Source organism: Scomber scombrus, chromosome 14, assembly GCF_963691925.1.
Source record: "Scomber scombrus chromosome 14, fScoSco1.1, whole genome shotgun sequence".
In the NCBI taxonomy this organism is placed as follows: Eukaryota; Metazoa; Chordata; class Actinopteri; order Scombriformes; family Scombridae; genus Scomber; species Scomber scombrus.
In genome coordinates, this window is record NC_084983.1 from 6,219,946 (window position 1) to 6,238,869 (window position 18,924).

An 18,924-nucleotide genomic window follows, 5' to 3' on the forward strand; every position below is an offset into this window, starting at 1 on the left:
TGTAGTAGCTTAATCCAAGTTTCAAAATATTAAAGTATCTTGATTACTTTTAGATGACCTTAGGCACATTCAGGCAGTAGCCCATAGATCTACAATATGAGTGCTGAACACATGATGTGCGTCACAGAGAACACTCTCAGGGAAAGCCTGTGACGAAACAGCGCTGGGCCCACTGTCTGTGTGGAGGTATCACACAGGCATACTGTATGTCGCAGCGGGGGAAAACCTCCCCCTGCTTTTCATTCCCCCTCTGTGAGAGCTTAGTCCCCCTCCATAGCTCTTCTTATAGGAATGGCAGCGGCAGACATTTGTGTCCTTTTATGCGGTTCTGTCTACGTGATACATCTGACACTTATTATATAACTCTCGTATTGAACATGCTCGGCGACCAGTGACACGCTGTCAGCTCTATGCATGTTAGACACGCACAGTCATCCCGGCGGAGAGCCATGTGTTATGTGCTCTACAAGCTGTCATATACTCAGGAGTCTTTTGGACTGCCACAGTCCGCAAAGACCGTCCCTTCGTGTGTGTGTGTACGTGTACCAGCTGTGAGCACCTGTATGTGCCATGTGGTATCATCCTCTACTCACATCATCATGGATCAGTGAGTTGTTGTTTTGCCTTCATGTTCCTGCTCTGCTTAGTTTTGGGACTTTTTTTCTGCAACTTTAATGGAATACAGTCTTTTTTCCCCTGTATCCTAATTACATAACGCCATTCCATATATTCAGTTACTCCCCAAGCCTGCACATTTTATGCACAAGATTTGCAGGAAATGACCCTTACATAAGCTCCTACGATGCTCCTCTTGGCCACCACGAAGATGAGGCAGATGAAGATGGCTGAGCCCAGCATGCTGACGGCGCACACGAGCGGATCGGCTCGCTCGGTCCTCTGGCGGCACATCCGCGTGGTGACCGCCCCGATGACCACGCCTAACAGCCCGGTCACACAGGTGATCGCCCCGAAGATCAGACTAGACAGGAGAGCAGAGAAGAGAAGAAAGGTTTATTTAACAGAGTTTACAGCTCGGTATATAATGGCATCTATCGTAAGGGGAAGTTAATCCTACTTTAATTAATCTTACTTAATTCTACTTGTGGTACAAAAAGGTTGCTGCTTTCATTCTTTTTGCAAGGTTTCAGGTTACAGCAGTCAAACAGAAGCAGCAGTGACTTCAAAGCCTGCGCTCTTTGTTCAGTCATTAGTTTAGTTTAGTCGACCTCTCACCTGTCTGTGCTACTGCAGATCTCTTTTGTGCAGGGCTCTGCCGTCTTCTGCACCACCTGGGCTCTGGTCAGGTAGATGGGGATCCACATACCGAACGCACCCGTGGCAAAGGACACCGCAGAAGAAGCGAGCGAGGAGAACACGTAGCTCCGACTAGCCGTGAAGGAACACACAAATACACAAAATCAAAACAGGTGATTATGTCAGCTTATGAAAGCCAAAAATAAACAAAGCAGCGTTATCTGTCACGGCAATCTCAAACATCTCACTCGCTCTGACTTTCTCTTTGTGTAAAACCAAATCTGATAACAACTGCAAAAGATAATACAAGAGGATTTTCTGAGATTATCTGGCGGATTAATCTCCCAGGTGAGAAAAAATGAGAAATCAAAGCAGCTCTGACGCTAAACGGCGTGTAAACTGGATGATATGCAGCTCGGGGGCTGACAGTTTTATGTAGGAGACCAAAATAACACACTGTTTAACGTTTTTCGTGTTTCCATTGGTGGTAAATGTGGGGGAGATCGTAAATAGGTAGAAGTCACACTGTGCGCAAGACGAATTAATGTGGTTGCTTTCCAAAAATAGCTCCAATAAACCTGTGTGGCTACATTAACTATAGCATTAACAACATTTTTTAAAAAGAAATGTCGCCCCACAGGTCATATAGTAACAAAAGCACACAGTGTCAGGGATGCAAAGCTCCCCTTCACAGTTCAGCAGCCTTGCAGAGCAGTAGCAAGTGAATGATACTGCTTCACTGTGTCTGGTGTTGATATTTCCATGCCTTTAAGGGCTTCCATAGGCAAACCATGAATAAATGTATGCAAATAAGTGTGTATTTTTATATCCAAAACCAATAAAACTCATTCAAAAGATCTGATATATAATACAGGGTGCCTAGCTGACTCCTAAAAACCTGCTGTTTTCCTTTTTAAGATGAATAGAGGCCTTACTTTTTGGCGAGAGCCTTCATGTCACAGACCCATGAGGTGCGGGTTTTGATGCGTGCTCCCATCTGGTCGACGCAGCCTCTCTTTGGCTCGGGCACGAAGAGCAGGATCAGAGCCCCCGCCGTCATCCCTAAAACCGGGGACACCTATCGAAACATGACAGCTCTGTGAGTCCTCAGATCATGTTAACACATCATCTTGACATGATATTTCAGAGTGGGGTCAGACTTGGGAGTAGTTTGGAGAGGGGGGACACATGAGACAAAGAACAGTGTGTTTGCAATCTGAATGGACGGCCACTGTGTTTGCCAATATGTCTGACAGTCTATATAAGCCCTTCTACAGCTAAGAGCATTCCCTGTGCTTACTCAGTTGGCACTGTGTGTGTGTGTGTGTGTCTGTGTCTGTATGCATACAAGACTCTACAAGAGCCTTTTGGCTTTGAGAGATGCTTTGTGAGTGCTGCATTAAGGTGAAAACCTCATAAGTGCCCATCTGCTATTATATTCACCATCGTCTTTTATGGGTTATGAAGGAGCATGTTTGTGCATGTGTGTGTGTGTGTGTGTCTGTGTCACTGTGTGTGTATATGTGTGTGTGTGTGTGTGTGTGTGTGTGTGTGGGGGGGGGGGCAGAAACAAAGACAAAAGCCAGGGCGGGATGTGCGGTAGAAGATTTGTTCGACTCATATAAATAGCTCACAAAAGCAAAACCAATTTCATCTGTCGGTGGAAATTCATCATATTATATTCTGTAGCTTATAAAAGCCCATTTATATGCATAAGTACTGCGGTACCGTGCAACGTGTGTGTGTGTGTAGACGTGCGCGTGCGAGTGTGCCCTCAAGTTTTTCACGGCGGGAGTAATTCTGAATCTGATATGGCTCATATTGATGCAGCGCAACACTCAAAGATGTAGGGGATTACACCAACGCAGATAATGTTCTTTCTCATATTGTATCTTCTCTGCAATCTTAAGCTTAATTGTATCGACCTTTACATTAATAGCATCTTTTATGACGTGCAGTTAAATGGCAGATTCAGAGATTCACCTCATTTCATAAAGAAAATGACTGTCTTCTTTGTTTGGCGCAACTTTTACACTCAACTCCCCTCATAATTATTCAGGAGACACTTGAAGACTGTGACCTTCGACCTGTGTCTCCCACTGGGCCCATTAGACACTTCCTGCATGGATGGTTAGCAATCAAACAAATTAGCTAGTGCCTTCCCCTACTCCTCCTTTCTGTTCTATTCCCCTTGTTCCTTCTCGCCCTTCACATTTTCTCCAAACAAGGAAGGTGGCTGGAACACGGCGGGCAAAAACAAGCGGAAGTGCTTGCAGTGTTTTTTCCTTAAAGCAGGATACCAGCGTAAAAAAGAATCTGTTTCATGTCTTGGTATTTGTTTTCCTCCACATGCCACACCGGTGATTAATTGGCTTTGAGATTGTTTTATTGGAATGTCGTCGAGACCGCCGTGGAACAAAACCGCCCCGCTCTTTTGTTACATTTAAAAAAAAAAAAGCTCCACTCAAGACGAGAAGAAATGGTCTTCCTGTTTCCTCAAACCCAGCGAGCTGTCATGTCCAGGAATCTCTTCCACAGTGACACACGCTGAGGGAGTGTTTAATGTCTTCCTTTTTGAATGTCAGTCGGTTCATAAGAAGAGTTTAAGGATTTTAAATTTTAAAAGCTGACCCCGACGTCGGCGGCCCCTGTGGAGCCCTGTTAGACCTTTTCATTGGTTTCTCTCCATTACGACTGGTATGCCTTACAGAGCTGTTTTCTTCTAAAACGTTTTGTCTTGCACTCAGTGGAACCCCAGTAAAAAAAAGTGCTATGAAAACAGTGATTTATGCTCCTGATTTAACACCTGTGTCCGCTCCTATAAGCACACATTAAGCAGTCCGGCGAGGGTTTTGAAGCAATGCCCTACGAAGCCGGGACACGTCAGCAAATTTCTACCGATAGATTTCTCAAGAGCTGAAATGAACCTTTTCTTGATAGAGTTCCAGCTTAATGTTCTTGGAGCACCTTTTGGGTATTTTAGCGAGCACATATGTAGAAACAATGAGTCTTTGTGTCAAGTTCAACTGAAACCTTGTCCACTTCGCTATCACAGAGGCTGACATGGAACACATTTCTCACAGATTTTTTAGCTTACTCTCAACAGCAGCTTCTCCTCAAATGCTCATCAGGGCTTGAATGTCTTTCACTTGAATTTCCATTCACTTTCAATTGTTCTCTTTTTGTTATTGTAGAGTAGATGGAAGCTGGTGGTTGTGTCCTTTTTGATGTCAAGACACATTTGATTGACCAAACACAAAAGACGAGCACTCTTGAAAGTACCTGGCACAAGTATCAGATTCAGTTAAAGGAAGTATTTTTGTTTTATCATCCAAAGAATGCAGAGAACAATGAAAAAAAATGTAGATATATTTTTCACGAAATTCCTGTAGTGAAAACACGATACAAAGGTTGAGGAAGCACTGACACCAAGTTACGTCAATGAGGCCAACATCGATCCTGTTTCACCAGAATCCGCCTCTGTGGGTGAAGCGCAATGAAAGATAAATGAGTTGAGAAACAATGAGCTGGCATCAACCTTGAACTCTCATAGAAATCCACTTTCCTTGCTGCAGTCACCAGATCAGAACTCTCATCACTAATGTATACAGCTCCTGAGTTTCAACAAATGAGATGATGTTGACTGAGTTTGATGTTCAAATGTTTTTTTAATTATATACAACATTCTTAAAAGGGGTCCTGAAGGAGGCTAGGGGGGGTTGAGCTGATGCTGATGTTGATGTGTGTGAAAGTTGTTCAGCCGTTAGCTCTCCCTGCTCTGTCACTTCACTGCAACGTCAGCGTCTGGACCGCCTGTTCGACTATGTGTGTCCCATGGTGCTTCTGCCACCACTGACCCCTTTGACCCCAGATCCATGACAGGCCTCACCACTGTGCCCTGCAGGAGGGGCTCTTCATCTGTCTTTGTGAGCGTGTGTGTCTGTGTGTGTGTGTGTGTGTGTGCAGTGCTGGAGGATGATAGTGATGCCCTTACCCTCAGTGCCCAGTGCCAGTCTCCCGCAGCTTCCTTGGCGCTGGAGCCCAGGATGTAACCCAAACCACTGCAGGAAGACAGAAAGACTGCGTATTAGCAACATTATGTACATTAGCCTGCCCACATTTCTATATAAAGCATATGAGTCAGTGTCCTGAGTTGACAGAATGTGTCGTTTCCATCACTTAAGCTTACATCTACATCCTGTTGAGTGTTTGGGTACTTGACGTGGAGAGCTTTTGACAGCGTTGTTGATCAAAGCACCGGTAGCAACTTGGCTAGCTGGTCTATTTGTGGACGTGTGATTTGCGAATGTAGTCATGAAACGCAGGTGCAAAGTCACCGCCCATGAGAAATCAGAACGCGGCACTAACGCCGTTGTCTAATCGAAAGGCTGGGCGTAATTGAATTCTGCTGCAGTTTACGTTGGTTAAAGGGTGTTTTCTGTGTGTCATAAAGGGAAATAACAGTGAAACGCTTTGAGAGAAATGTTTGCTAGATCAGATCAGATCAGATGAAAGGGCCACTATGTTGTAATAAGCCTGCTAGCGCTGTAAGATAGCATCAGCATTTAAAGGACAAACAGGATTCAAGCAGTAACCTGAAGGTATGAGTGACAAAAGGTGCGTTAACTGCCAGTTTAGTATGTGGGTGTTATCTTCAAAACAGTCATGCAACAGTGAACAAATAACCAATTTATCTTTGATATTTGTTTGTGATCACCATGACACTGAACAGCTTCCAGTATAGTAAACTTCTTGAGAATGACACCGCTTTCTATATTTAACACAAATGCTCTCATACAGGACTAATATCTGTCTCATGACACTTGATTTTGGTTTATCCTTTTAATTGTGTCCAATCTGTAGCTAATTGCCATTTTCTAAAACTATAATTAGTAAGTACAAGTCAATCAAACTTCTTGATTACTCCGGGCTCTTTGAATCAGTTTGTCTTCATGTACAAGCACCTCTGGCCAGGAGATGCTGTTTTCAATTAACACCTGATTGGAGCAATAGAGTGATGATCAACTGTAGCCAATGGGGCTCTTATCACTAGTGACTGCCAAAAGGCTGAAACATGTTTAACTGGTTTTACAGCACACACACACACATACTCACACACATACACAGTCAGAGAGTCAGAGCAAAGGGGGAAACGGTCTACGGTTGTGCTTCCATGTGGCCGATTAGTTCTCCAAAAATAACACCACAGTATAACGGGCTCAGACGGCGTATGATATTTCCAGCCAATGACTAACAGCTAATCTTATCAGAGTCCACCCATGGAGTGTTTGGAAAGTTCAACACCAACAATAAACCACAAGCATTAAAAAAAATATGGCCACATCAAACACCGGCGTCACGTAGAACCCTGTCTGTGGAGGGGCCGAGCTGAAAAATTACAGGGGTGAAAAAAGAAAAAGAAAAAAAGGAGGACAGGGGAATCCATTTCCTGTGAATCCGGTCTAATTCCTGAGGTCATTTCCTGGAAACGGTCATAACAAACCTCAGTAAAGACAAACAAGTAGGAGACTGGATAGGATGTTTGACTGCACTTTACTGAGGACCACTCTTTCACCCTCTATTGTCTATGTTGCTGGGCAGTTTAATGTGACCCAGACATTTTGGCAGTTCTTAACACAACCACTCAGAGGGTAGTTAAGTCTTTCCTTTCCTCATTTATCCAACTGTCTTCAAACCTCTTAACTGATATGATAAGTGTACCGTGTCTGTTTTTTTAATGAAAATAACTTACATAACCATTCATCACTATTTTTTTTTTACTCTGAAACAAAACTGAAGTGACATGCTTCATATGCATTATCTTAACCTAATGCTACTGTGTCAAAGACTGCAGCACACTTCTCCTTCCCTCAGCATCTTCTTGATAACTGCGTGCCAGTTGAATGCAACTGAATGCAAGAGCTAGAAAACAGCTCAGGCACATGCTGTTAAGCACTGTACTGTATATAACGATAAACCTCAAGTGGCTCCCGCGCCGCATCCGACGGTACATTCATCTTTTATTACTTGGCTTTGTTTGTTTTCTCCCTGTGGCCCTTTTTCTGATTGAATGAACTGAAAAGCCGGGAGAATTGAGCTTAATAATACCTCCAACTCCCACACCCCCACGCCACATCTCAAAAAAAAGCCTCCCACCCTCCTTTAAGCTTCTCACGGCCAATTGTAAGTTCTGCTTTTCTTTTCTGCAGAGTGCCTGAGCTCTTTGTGTGACTGCGTCAGGGAAAAAAAGAGGCATGCGGGGTGAGCCTGAGCTTTTTCTATGTGAGGATTATTTCAATGATCTATGCTAATTCTCCTGATTCCTTGTGCACCTTTTAACTAGAGAGCAGGGTCTAGTTAGATGAAATGACTGTGATTTTTTAAAATGTCAACACTGAGCTATAACACCTACAGAATAGTCTCTCAAGCATCTGCATCTCCCAGAATAGATCATATATCTTTGTTGTCTCCAGGTGTCTGCTTCCTGAGTGCAGGATCTGTCTGCCTCTTACCTTCCCAGGGGGATGGCCAGGTAGAAGACGGAGAGCATCATGGTGCGGCTGTTATTAGTGAACAGGTCTCCTATGATGGTGGGAGAGATGGAGGAGTAGCTGGACTCGCCGATGCCCACCAGTCCCCTGGAGAGTACAAACAGCCAATAGTACTGCAGAGAGAGAAAGAGAGAAAAAGAGAAAGAGGACTTGTGAGTTTTTTGCGATTAAGCGCTGCAGGACACTTTTTGTCGCAGCATGGCCATTTTTCTTCGTTTTCCTCCCTGACTTTTCATTAGATTACTGTCATTATCATTAAATACAATCAGGCTTGCTAAGCACATACTGTACAAGATATAGTTACTAGCATTCAGCCTCTAAAGTTTGCTGATTCAGCGTCAAAGTGTGCTTTTGTGGGTTCTGACATGTCTAAAAACCAGAAGTGGACACTCCTAAAGTTCATATGTAAGGCTAAACAATGGATTATCACACATGTGAAACACACACCACAATTATATGGCCTTTTGTTAATGAGAAGCAATGAGTTTCACAAGTTCAATCCCATGATTTTAGCTGCTTTGTCGCACAACACACACACACACACACACACACACACACACACACACACACACACACACACACACACACACACACACACACACACACACAGGCTATAAACTGTAGCTTTGAGTTTGAGCTGTGCTTAAACGGTCAGATTTTTCGAGATAGTTGCAGTTATCTTGATCAACCATCAAATCTCACTTAATGTAATTATGAAATAATATCTTAATATGCTTGAGTCCTTTTAGCTTTATTAAATTACCTTGGCCTATTATCTTCTATTACAGGCAATCAACTGATAAATAAAATGATGACTACTTTAAAGGCTTTTATAGGGGCTTTCACGCTGGCACCTGTGTAGGCAGAGGGATTGTTAACTGTTTCCACGGCAACCACAACTCACTGGATACAGAATCCTGTGTCTGCCTGTGATGCTGCAAAGAAATCTGGTTCCCCCGCACACTGTAGTGACGCAAAATGCAAATATTGGCCACTTGTTTGTTTATTGTAGTCCCATGATTTAAAAAGACTGGTGCAAATTACCCATAATGCAATTAACTCACATTAATGGTAACATACAGTAATTTGCAGTTTGTCGTTTTTCGTCCATGTCAGCTTTTCTTATTTACACCTTAAACATTTGCAAGCCCATTGCATAATAATGAGAGTGTGTGTGTGTGTCTGTGTGTGTGTGTGTGTGTCTGTGTATGTGTGATAAGGTTACAGGCCCGTTGTGTTTGTGAGCTGTAAAAAGAGATTAATGAAGCTGCTGTAGGTAGCAAAGGAATAGCTACGGCAGCGACCTCTGAGCTGACCTCAGCTCACAGCCGTCACTCCAGGCTTTCATGCTGTTGGATGAGACATGGTGTCACGAGGTCATACACACAGCCATCAAACATCCCCTGGAGACTACACCACACACACACACACAGACACAAACACACCTCACTGTAAGATAACACTCAAAGGAGGCATCCCACAACTATCTTTACTGTGGCATTCGCCTGTATTATTTTCAGTGATAGGTGTTTGCCTTAACCTGTTTTTTTACCAGCTTTTGGTTTTGAATTATACTCTGCTTTCACTGCTGTATACAAGTACCATTGTGTGTGTTACATTGTTTTGAGCGATTTACAGCTCTTGTCTATTTTCTTCTTTTAATGGCCCCTCTTTTAGTGGGATCATGATGGTAACTCTCCTTCTGTGTGTGGTCAGCAGACTGTCATCGACATCTGGAACAGGAGTGCTACCAGCAATGACAACAACAAGAAAAACTCCAAGTAGCGACGCCAGGAAAGCGCCACAAAAATGAGGTTTAGGCACTGTAAAAGCAGATTGAAGAGTACGAAGAGATAAAAGAGAATAAAGAGGTTTTGGACTGTTTTGAACCTCTTTTCTCACAGTTTTAAGAAATATCTCTGAATATGAATCATGACAATTGACCGCTCTGTGTTTTTCCAAAATATCCAGAAGCAGAGTTTTAATTCAGAATGATCTATCTGCTTAACAAAAAACATTTGGCAACATCCTGAACGGTCATAAAAGATTTAGAAAAAGTGCACTTAGCACTTAATGTTATTCACAATTTATAGCACAGAGTGTCTCCCCTTAATGCACAGAACCAAATTATATCCACGTAATGAGACACAGGATGCTTGACATTAATTATGGAGAGAAATGGCACATTGGATTATTACCTGTTTTTGCATAGTTTCAACTTTTAGATAATATCAGTTTCTTCAGTGCATTCTTCAAGGAGATACTTCATACTAAAAATGCTGTAATTTACAACCCACTTCGCCTCTGCCTGCGTCATCCACTTTTACTTAAGTGATTTCTTACAGTGTTTTTTACAGGTCAGCAGCTGCTAGATTCATTCTATCTTTTGAATGCAATTTGATTAGTGAGAGTATAGTTTTATTCCTATTATGTTTAAACTAAGGCCGTACTATAAGCTACAACCGCTAACAAACTTGACATTTGATAGATTGTGGCTGCACCTCTACTAATACTATAACAGCTGACCGACACAGTCTGAGGTACAGTATAGCTCCAATATTTAGTGGTGGTAATTATAAAATACTACCGTGATAAAGGTGAAAATGGTCATAAAATTGATAAATTGTCATAAAAAAGTAGATCATCTTATTAAAACATTAGCAGTTATTACCCTTGTCTCACCCTCTTTATATTTATGAGATAAGACTAAATCCATGAGTCTTGCTTTCCACTGGATAAAATTATAAATAGAGATGAAGTTGGAGATAAAAGAAACATTATTAAACAATTCCAAAATATTCCACTTTTTGGTGCACCGTTAAGGAACAGTGAGCCACAGTCCACTGCTTATTTGTTTCAAATGTCAAGTGGCCTAGAAGCGATCACTTAATGTTGATAATCTGTGGTAGTCACACAGACAAAAGTAAGAGATTTCACTTCATGACAGCTGTACATAACTGTTACGTAAGAAGGCAAATTCCGCATCCGCTGCAAATCCTTCCAAAATGCCCCAGAGTGTCTTAAATGCGTAATGATAGGACTCACTTGTAAGTGGCTATTAAAATTTCATTACAAGCATGTCTTTCATCTCTCATGGCGACAGCGCCGTAGAGCTGTTACGTAAGAGCCATTTACTCTTGTCCTGTTTGATTGGCACAGTCAGGAACATGTCTTGAGGGCGGAGTTAAAGTTTGAGGGGCGAAGGACTGCGGGTGCTGCGGATCCCTTTTACGTCTCCTCGGCAGCCGTCAGTGGCATTTGTGGCATTTGTCAGAGGGGAAGAAGCCCTTAGCCATAAGCTGCCTGAATGCATTTCCTGCGTGGGCGAATGACTGCCATCTTGTCTCCTAGAGGACGAGTCTATAGGGGGTTGAAGCCAAAGGAACGCCCTCCTGAGACCATCAACGCACACATCTCTGAGCTGTCATTCCCCTCTACAGCTCTGGGCTGAATAGCCTCGGCAGCGGACAGGCTTACTAACTCACTGGAGACACGACACTGTGGAACCTCGTGACATTGCTCTGCAGATATGCCATGCGCCACATAAATTGAACTAGCCTAGCTTTTAATGCGGTATATCCCTGCCAGTCAGGGGGCTTGGGATTGTCAGGTTGTTAGATTTTTTTAATGCAACTGTCCATCAGGATGGATTGGCGTATACACCCACGCACATACATATTGTACAGAGCCTTTTACTGTGATGGTTACTCTCAGCGGGACACCCTTCCCCCATGTCATCGCCCCGCAGAATAATGTCATAGCTTAATGCGTTGTTTAAGCACAGGGGCTTTTAGAGATATCAAATCGAAATCCACTTGTCATGGGGCAGTGAAATGACAGAGTCTTATCTGCTACAGCGTTGTAATTGAGACAACTCGGAGGCATGGGCCTTCATTAGTTGATTGTGTGGTAGCCAGCAAGAGAGACAGAGAGAGAGAGAGAGAGAGAGAGAGAGAGACATAAAGAATGCCTACAAAGCAAAGGCAAGGCGGGTGTCCGACTTAACAAGCGTGTCATTTCATTTCACTAGCCTTAACATCAAGCATATCCAGATTATAACAGCATAATTAGCTCGCCAGTGGAGACCCATATCACAGGCACGACAGCCTAATAGAATAACATTTGAGGTCTTGTACGACGATTATTCTACAGCTCCCCGTCAGAGCGTAAGACATGCCGTACCTCTCTGCTGATGAAGGAGCTCGACAGGGTAACAATGGACCAGAAGAAAATGCCACAGCTCAGGATGACCTTTCTGTTGAAGCGGTCGCCCAGGTAACCGAAGATGGGAGCCGCCACCATGAAGCTGCAGATGAAAACTGCGGAAGAGAGAGGAGAGAAAGGAGAAAACGTTACTTTTGGTGGTAGAAAATGATTGAACTCTTTTACAGTATTGTGTTAGTTCATCCCACTTTTGCTGGAAAGATCCTTGAATTCCTAATGCACTAAGCCAAGTATTTCAGCTCACATCCATTTATTAAGCCGGCTCCGTCCAGATCAACTGTGTGATACCAGCCGTGAGGAAAGAGACACAGTGAAGGACTGCCAGAGGACACCTCCATTCAACTCCAACCAATTAGGATTACATTACACTTCACTTACGCTTACTACAAGAAACCTGACAAAGAATATTAAATACAGATGATACAGTGACTTAGGAAAGGTGGTGGGGGTCGTAAAGGATTCAATTTGTGAAAAAGAGAGGAGAGGAGAGGGAGTTGTGCAAATGTAGCGCTACAGTTTGGAAAATGGCCCGACACAGAAGCTCTTAAAAGAGACAGAGGCAGAGAAAAGAGACCCAGATAGTTTCATATGTCAGTTTGTTTAGATCGAACAAATCCAAAATGTGGTGGAGGGAAAAAAAGTCAGTAGTAAAACATGTTCGGGACAATTGGAAGCAATATATCACACACCAGCACTGATTTCTTTCACACTGTATTCTAGAGAGAGGACCCACAGTGGCTGCCTGGCCATAAATAATTCTTCCATCTTAATTTCTTACAACTGAACTTATGTCCCGTTGAAAGGAACACGAGCGCTTTAAAATGTGTTCCCCCTAATTGCACCGCTGCTGAGTGGACAGCTATGCCTCATTTTCGGAGCTTATAGTCAATATTTATGAGGAGGACCAACCCAAACAGACCTGAATTTTTAATGCTCTCCAACTGAGTTTTGTGTCTTTTTGCAGAGGAGAAAGGGCAGAGATGTTACTCTTGACAGCGACGAGGGGAGCTGGGGAGGCAGGCTGGAGTGTTTTGACACATCATCAGCATAAACATACAGAAGAGGAAGGGAGGAGAGGAGATGAGAGGGAAAAGAGAGGAGCAGGAGCAGGAGGAGGAGGAGGAGGAGGAGGAGGAGGGGGGGTGTTATATAAGTCATCGCAGTCCCACAGCTGCTGAGGCCAACCAACAGGATAAGGGACAGAAATCAGATTATAACATCACTGTAGTTGTGAATAAAATGTGATGTTATTGTATTAAAAAAAGGAAAACATGTCCTTATTTTGGGAAAAGAGTAAAATGATATAGTTATAATGACTTTACTGCAGGTATTCACATGAGCTCTCTGTGTGCAGCTAGTTAAGTCCACTGTGTAACAATCACTGCATGTTTTGATTGAAAATGACTTGAAATTGACACAAAAGGGGGGAAAAACCTGCAAAAACTAAGCAGCAACATGCACATAAAACACATCAAATAGAATAATAGTTCTGACAGAATTTCAGATGAAGTTCTTATGTCAGTACTCATTCTTATAAAGCTGCATTCAACCAGTAGAGATCATGACTGTACCGAACGACTAGTTCATTTCAAAGCTCCTGATGTTCAGCCTCAGAATGAAAATGTATATACTGATATACAGTGCAGTCAGGGTGCCAGTGATTCATACATTTATGTGATATTCAATACATTATTAAACAAGCACTAGCTCATTTTTTAGCATGACAATTAAAAATTAGATTTTAACACCACCACAAAGTCAAAGTGAAAACAGAGGCCCTCTGTTATTTCAGTATTATATCACAAAAAAAAAGGCATTCATTGATTTGATGAATCTTTGCATTTCTTGTTTGATGCAGGTTTGCTTTAGAAAAGATGCACAACTCAATTAAATTATTATGTTTAAAGACAGGAATGAATATTAGAATAATACATGAATGGGTATAATATAAAAACTACTGGCTAAACACTGGAATGCCTCCATCTTGGTAAAATGCAGCTGTTATTCTGTGTGACCTCACTATGTCATATTGAGTGAAAAAAAATCCCATATCATACAAAGTGAAACGTAATTTAAAATCTAATTTAAAACTCATTTGCACTATTACTACGTTTCGCAGGTGCTAGCATTACCCTCCACCTCGCAATCTCACCCCTCTCTCTCACTCCTCTCTCTCACTTCTCTCTCTCTCTCATTTTGCCTGCATTTCCCTCCTCTCTCTCTTTCTGCAGCCTCCATCGTGAGCATTTATGTGGCTAAGTGCTGCAGGTCTATTGTGTAATGTTAAATGACTCTGATGACTGCTCTGTGCAGGTCTGACTCTAAAGAGCTTTACCAACTCGCCCTGCAGCCACAGCACTGCTGGAGAAACCCATGCACACACACACACACACACACACACACGTAGAGAAAACGGGGTGTTCTGCAGTGCACGCTACAGATAAGACCGGGGAGAGGTCCACAATCATCCACCACCAGCTGGGCCATGTGCGTTTTAAAAGCCAGGGGCCAGAAATACATATCCTCACATCATTAACTGGCCTATTTTAAGTCATTAGTGGGACCACACATCACCGTCTCTCTGTGTGTGTCTTTATTTTATGTTATTTTGTGATTTTGTTGATAAGCTGCGGTGTTTTCTAATGGTTAATTATCACCTTTTAGCACCGTCAGCACATGGGAATAAAGTCGGGTCTTGCCTTTGTGTTCACAGTTATTTAGTGTTAACCTTGCTGCTGAGTGAGGGGGAAAGGAGCCTGGTGTTTATACGGGTATAATATCGTGTATGCTTGCTGTGTGTTTAGCTTCAGTGTAAGCAAAGACTAGGAGATATCAGCAACTCCATGGTACAAAAAATGTAATCCAAACAAATATCTGCGATACCATTTTAGAAAGAGACACAATTTTATAATCATCATTCATGTCGACTGAGCAACTCAACAGAGCAAATGTGCCGTGACTGTCAGATAAACATTTTCTCATGCAGCTGCTTTGAGCTCTCACAGAATAATATGATGATGAATTACTGCAACACTTGAGTTGCAAACAGATGCTTTATTTACTTGACAAGAGACAAAGAGGAATTTTATAAGTTTGTTATTTTATGAAAAAAACAGTCACAGAATAACAGAATCAGGGTGCATTAGATTATATATTTCTGCATGCCATTTCATCATATTCTTTCCAATCCGGGTCGACAATGACAAGGTTGTCTGCGACGTAATTTATACTGTTGATCAACAAGAGACTGAAGTATCTGAAATGTTCACAGTGTCAATGAGACGTATCTCCAGCTCCAACACAATATTCAGCATAACATGGATTCACAAAGGAGACACATCCATTCTTTTCATTGTGCAAAAATAAACAGGAGGCTGTCATGGTGTCATTTTTATATAATTAATCCTGTGTTACACTAAATACATTAGCGCACATATAAACAGAGGGATAATCTGCATTATATGCTAAAAACCCCTAGCGACAGTGGGACGGGATGCACATATAACCTTTTAGAGAGGCTAATGTGCTCCCAGGAAATGCTCTGTCACAACAAAGACCGTCTATGAAACGATCACACTGTTCCCGTGTCAGTCTTCATCAAAAGCTGCAAACCTACAGGGGCTCACATTAAGAAAATCTGTCATGCTTGAAAACAATGATTTCCTCCCTCTAGCGCAACACACTTAGACAAATATGGTATGATCTTTTGTCGCTCATTGTCGCATCATATTATTTGAGTTTTAAAAAGCACAATCTGCAGAAGACTGAACGTTAAGCGTGGGACGCAATCTGCAATGCGGACCCGCTCTTTGGATTGATTAACGAGAACGGACACATTGATGAGAAAATAAATGTGTTCGGTCTATTTCAAGACAATACAGGGAGGACAAACAAACCATGACTAACAATAAGTCTCCACCGAAGTAAAGCCACACCCAAATTCTCAGTGCGGGTGGTGTGAATTACAAGCAATGATGGCAAAAGTTCAATTGATTCATAACTCAATCTGCAGAGGATGTGTGTAATTATGCACTCTTACTGTAAATGGCCTTAAATGAACTTGTTGAACAGGCAGTTCTCTAAAGGTTTGATTGGCATACAGTAAACAGCTCTTGAATATCAAACATGTATAAAATGTTGCCCGTCCACACAAGTGACATTCCTCAGCTGACCGCCATTGTTTCTCTTGTTTGTTCTTGTTTATGCAGCGGAACACCGCGATTTCGAATGTTTGTGTGATCTCCGAGTGCCACCGGAGATAAACCCCACGACAAGTCGCCGAAGATGGCGATCTCTCGTGAGATAAAGCGTGTACGGTATGTGACAAAAGATGCAGCAGGAGAGTCCAAAATAGCAAAAAAAAAAGAGTTGATGTCTGGAGCGGACACCGCAGATAAACAGTGTGGAAGTTTACACTGTGGACCAAAGGGGAGGAAAAGTTTTCACAACCTCATTTATAGAACAATGCTCAGCTTTGACTACTTTTTCAGACCCCTCCTTTATTTAAAACTGTTTTCCATGCTGTATTTCTGTAAGTTTGCTTTGTTGGTTTATTCTGTACACACAACATCTAAGTCTGTCCATCGTGGGAGAGAGTTCCTTCCTCTACTGCTTTCTTCCTTTTATTTTTGAGGTAGTTTTTCCTTCATTCCAGGGTGTAGGGACAGAGGACGTGCTGTGCAGATTGTAAAGCCCCCTGAGATGAACTTGTGATTCGTGATAATAGGCTTGACTAGTGGTTTTTATCACCTTTCACAACTGATCCTCTTCTGTTTGAGGCAGAATTTCACATTTGACTGATTAATTGAGATTTCCACAGAAAGCAGCACATAATAAAACCTAACACAGTGAGATCTTTCTTTCTAGCAGATAAGACTTCTTAAAGAAACTTTTATCTGAATTATTTATTGTTGATGTGCAATCACAGTAAGTTACATACCGTAGACATTTATCTCCAAGGGAAGTGACTCAACCTTAGATTCAAAAGCAACTTCAACAAGCCTTACAGTAATCAGCTCTGCCTGACATCCTGCCTTTATCATCAGGCTTATGTAACATTTGCCCCATTATTGGCTTAAAAAACACAGATTCCTTTCCTTTTAAAACCATTGTTCACCTCATACCTCCCTCCTCTTAGACGATGAGTAATTGTCAATTCCACACCGGCAGCAGTAAAGAATTAACGGCAAGGACTTTTGCAACTAAATTATTATGTGTACTCGTAACAATGACGCACAACTCCAAGCAGTGAATATGGAGACGATTCATTATAACCTCACCGAGTCATTATAAGTGTTGCCTCATCTGACCGCAGAGAACCCTTTGAGATGTGTCTAGTAGAAGTGGGTTTGTATTTTAAAGCCTCTATAGAATAGATGCATTAATCATTATTTCTCATTATATATATATCATTTTCTCTCAGCAGGGCTTAAAGCGAAAAAAATTCTCTGTGTACTTCTGACAGAATAGATAACAGCAGTCTGAATAACATTTTTCCCACGTAGAGCGCATTGAATTCTAATGTCAGTCATACATGTGTCTCACGTACTGTAGGAGTGCTGATCCTCTTCCGATGTTATTTAAAATCGCAAATAAGATGCTGTGCATATTTCTCACCGTCTCTAAGAAAGCAAATTACATCAATTACCAAAAGACGCAGGACATTCCATGACACAACAAAGGCTGTGAACACAATAACAGGTAGAGACACTTGGCGTTCGGTATTTAGGTGCAACATTACTGTTTGGCTATAAAGTGCAAGTCACAGGTGAGTCACACTGCGCTTGTCCGATGGTTACCTCGTTCATACGTCACAACGGAAAAGTCAAATGTGTGATCAGTAAACTAATACAGCTCTGTGATATTTACAACCGTCTTATTGTCAAATGGTGCAACTCTTCACCTTTTACTAATGACGGATTTTCATTTAACAATAAGCCATTACGTCTGCAGTAATAAACAATACGGCGAATGTCAGTGAGTCCTGGCTTTATCATTTATCGTTTTATTAACATCACCATCCTAATTTATTCTCCTTAACATTAGTGGCACCTTATGAACCTCTTTGCACTTTATCAAATAAGTTGCATGGTGAATAGGTACACAAGCCTTTTTTTTATTATCTTTAAAGCATCATCCTCTAAAAATTCATTTAAATTGGCCTTTTCTTCATGGTTCAGTTAGGTAGTCTGATGTTAGAAAGTTATCTGTGCAAGACTGTGAAATGACTAAATATGGAAGTATTTAAAGAGAATTGCACAGCATATGAGTAACCCTAAACATCAGTGTGTTCAGTAGAGCCTGTCAGAAGCTTGCTGTTTGCTGCAAAAAGAAAGTAATGACACTGAATATAACTCTACACAGAAAGTGAACACAATGGATTAAGCTGCTTGCTACTACCCCCACTGGGGGACTCCTCACACACACACACACACACACACACACACACACACACACACACACACACACACACACACACACACACACACACATACACATACACACACACACGCTATTCCTGCCACACACACAGAAGGAGACTAGAAACATTGAACATCCAGCTCTTGCTTTGATTGGCCAGTAGAACAACAATACCTCTTGGGATGACTCATCCCGTATGATTCAATGCCACTGTGAATAGAGCATGAGGAGGAGATGCAGACGCACGTATGTTTATACAGTATGAGTGTGTGTACGTGTGTATGCGATTGATATTCACTGAACCCGCGCTGATGCATTTCCCTATGAAACACTAGTTTCCCCCTGAAGAGAGCACCTGTGAGGCTCTGCTGCATCCGGCTGAGGGATAGCAAAAGCTCAGCAGCCCATTTGATCCTTTTTAAAATATTTTTTTTTTTTTTTTTTTTTTACAGAAAGGCATCACAGCACTTGTCTG

General features: G+C 42.0%; 1 protein-coding gene across 1 annotated transcript in view; it reads right to left on the reverse strand.

The window, feature by feature from the left end:
- The window catches only part of spns2 (SPNS lysolipid transporter 2, sphingosine-1-phosphate), a 66,943-nt gene that overhangs the window by 20,043 nt on the left and 27,976 nt on the right, over positions 1-18,924 (reverse strand). Inside the window, exons 3-8 of the mRNA XM_062433808.1 lie at positions 11,988-12,124; positions 7,767-7,918; positions 5,249-5,315; positions 2,190-2,332; positions 1,234-1,386; positions 790-979 (exon numbers count right to left, since the gene is read on the reverse strand). Coding sequence (XP_062289792.1) covers positions 790-979; positions 1,234-1,386; positions 2,190-2,332; positions 5,249-5,315; positions 7,767-7,918; positions 11,988-12,124 — 842 coding nt within the window. The remainder of the gene's footprint in view (positions 1-789; positions 980-1,233; positions 1,387-2,189; positions 2,333-5,248; positions 5,316-7,766; positions 7,919-11,987; positions 12,125-18,924) is intronic.